The sequence below is a fragment of the Hypanus sabinus genome, chromosome 7 (genome assembly GCF_030144855.1).
Source record: "Hypanus sabinus isolate sHypSab1 chromosome 7, sHypSab1.hap1, whole genome shotgun sequence".
In the NCBI taxonomy this organism is placed as follows: Eukaryota; Metazoa; Chordata; class Chondrichthyes; order Myliobatiformes; family Dasyatidae; genus Hypanus; species Hypanus sabinus.
Window position 1 is genome coordinate 146,105,325 of NC_082712.1, and position 2,872 is coordinate 146,108,196.

Genomic DNA, 2,872 nt, shown 5'->3' on the forward strand with positions numbered 1-2,872 from the left:
TGCACATCTTACAAATGCTCATATCATGCATATTAATTCTGAACAGGGAATTACATAAATGTGCAAGTCCAACTTCTCCCCTCCTTTTATACCCATCTGCCACTCACGTGCCCACCATCCTCTGAATTTTATTTAAATGCCATCCTTTCTTTTTCTCATCACAACTTTGTTGCCAGTGATCGATAGACTTCTTAATTATGGCCTTCACCTCCTCTTTATGCAAAGGCACCACTACATTTATACTGACTGCTTGGCTAGAATGTCTTCCTTCAACCCCTACAAGGGCAGAGACCCATAAAAGATGTTATCGAATCTCAAGTAGAATGTCTGGCCTACCATTTGAAATACCCATTTTAATAAATATCACAACTGAGATGCTATGTCACTGATATATAATCAATCAATCTTCGGTTTGATCTTTACTTGAAGACTTAAATTAACCACAGGCAAAGAAGAAAACCGTGGAGTCCCAGAAAAGGGTATACTGGGATCATATTCCACATTAAACTACCTGTGATTTTATGCTCATTCATTTCCTATCCACCTTACAAATGCAATGCTCCCAAAACTCTACTAATGTTGCTAATATTGGATGATCAACTTTATGTTCTCTTATATTAACCCAATAAACCCAATAGCTTGAATGGCAGCGATGCTTCACTACCAGATGAACTCGATGCCTTCTGAAAACACAAAATGCTGGCAGAACTCAGCAGGCCAGACAGCATCTATGGGAGGAGGTAGTGATGACGTTTCAGGCCGAAACCCTTCATCAGGAGTGAAGTAACATGGGATGGTCGAGGGGGGATAAGAAGTGGGGGTAGGGATGAAGTAGAGAGCTGGGAAGTGATAGGCTGAAGGGAAATGGGCTAGGGCAGGGGTCAGCAACCTTTACCACTGAAAGAGCCACTTGGACCCGTTTCCCACAGAAAAGAAAACACTGGGAGCCGCAAAACCCGTTTGACATTTAAAATGAAATAACACTGCATACAACGTTTTTTTTGCCTTTATGCTATGTATAAACAAACTATAAACTCCTAAACAAACTCCTGCAGAGAAAACGAAATTACATTTCTGCATGCAACAAAAACATTTTGAACTCCGAAAAAAAGACGTTGGGTTGAAAGTTACTTTTAAGTAAAATATTCAATGTCTATTTGAGTCCTTCTTGTATTTATGAAAAACGCCGAACTTAAATTTTCCGCCAGCAGCAAACCAAAAATAACGTCAGCCAGCTGTCATCCTGAAAAATGAAAGGACTATTTCACTGAACAATGAAAAAATATGAATATGAGTAAAATAATAGGCAATTAAAATATTTATCATACTTGGTTAATGGGATTTCTGCTCCTGGACCTCAGCGCACAGCGTCTGCACATCAGGGCTGTATGATGTCACCTTCATCTTTACACAGGATCGCAAGCTGTCATCTGTGAGGTTTTCAATATCACTCCATTTGTGTTTCTGAGCAAGAACGGCCTTCTGACGGGCAACATCTTCAAGGTCTGCTGTCAAGCGTCTAAACTTGGACACCCATATGTCTTTGTCGGCTATGTCGGCCAGTTCCATCTCAAGATCAGGTTGACTCACACCTGCCAATGCAGTCGTATTCAGTAGGGAAGGATCGATGCTTAAGGGAGTGACCGGGAAGGATAATGTGTTTTTTTCCTCTCTGAACTCACAGAAGCGTTTCCCAAACGATGTTTGCATTGCGATGATTGCAGAATGTAAATACTCCGAAATTATCATGTCGTGACCTTGTTTGAACTCTCTCAAATTGGGGAAGTGAGACAAAGTGCCTTTCTGTAAATCTCTGGCAAGCACTGTCAACTTGCGCTCGAATGCCAAAACATCCTCCAACAGGTGCAGGGCTGTACGTCCTTTCCCCTGAAGAGCTGTGTTCAGCGTGTTCAGGTGCGCTGTCATGTCTACCATGAAGTGTAGCTTTTCCAGCCACTCTGGCTGTTCCAGCTCAGGAAAGGTGAGCCCTTTGCTGCCCAGGAAAGTTTTCACTTCTTCCAGACACGCGACAAAGCGTTTCAGCACCTTCCGTCTGGACAGCCAGCGATAAAAACACGTTGTAGCGGTGTCAGTAAACTGCAGTCAAAGATAGCTTTATTCGAACTAAACAGCCTTGCTTTTCAGCTTCCCTCAACCCAGCCCCCATGGACGCAGATGCTGCAAAAGACGCGTACTCACAAACCCCCGTAGGCTATCTCCCTTAGCCGGAATGCTGGCTAATTGTGAGCCGTTTTATGATGTGGCAGGAAATGTGTCGCTACACTTAGGTTGTACAAGATCACCATAATTACATTTCAAAAGCTAACAAACTAACATAAAATACATTTTAATTAAATACTGACCAATTATTTCCCAAAGCCACAGGGAGCCGCAGCACAGAGGTGAAAGAGCCACAAATGGCTCGGGAGCCGCAGGTTGCCGACCCCCGGGCTAGGGGGAAGGTGCAGAATTATGGGAAATAAAAGAGAAAGAAAGGTAGGGCTGGGGGAGATTATATGAGGGGGGAAAAGAGAAAGAGAACCAGACTAAAATTTTAGATAGGGATGGGGTAAGGGTGGGGGGCAGGGGTATCAACGGAGGTCTGTGAGTTGAATATTCATGCCGGCAGGTAGGAGGCTACCTAGGTGGGAGGTAAGGTATTGCTCCATCGACCTGCGTGTGGCCTCATCTTGACGGTAGAGGAGACCATGGACAGACATGTCGGAGTGGGAGTGGTCTGTGGAATTGAAGTGTGTGGCCACAGGGAGATCCCGCCACTGCTGGAGGACTGAGCGCCAGTGTTCGGTGAAACAGTCTCCCAGTCTGCGGTGGGTCTCCCCAATGTATAAATGGCCACATCGGGAGCACCAGA

General features: G+C 44.5%; 1 protein-coding gene across 1 annotated transcript; it reads right to left on the reverse strand.

Annotated features, from left to right (window-relative positions):
- Positions 1-1,161: 1,161 nt before the first annotated feature.
- Positions 1,162-2,436, reverse strand: LOC132396418 (general transcription factor II-I repeat domain-containing protein 2-like). The gene is made up of 2 exons (XM_059973957.1): positions 1,329-2,436; positions 1,162-1,243 (listed from the first exon to the last, which is right to left on the reverse strand). Exon 1 carries the CDS (start codon positions 1,933-1,935, stop codon positions 1,333-1,335), a length of 603 nt encoding a protein of 200 aa, XP_059829940.1. The 5' UTR covers positions 1,936-2,436; the 3' UTR covers positions 1,162-1,243; positions 1,329-1,332.
- Positions 2,437-2,872: the final 436 nt, after the last annotated feature.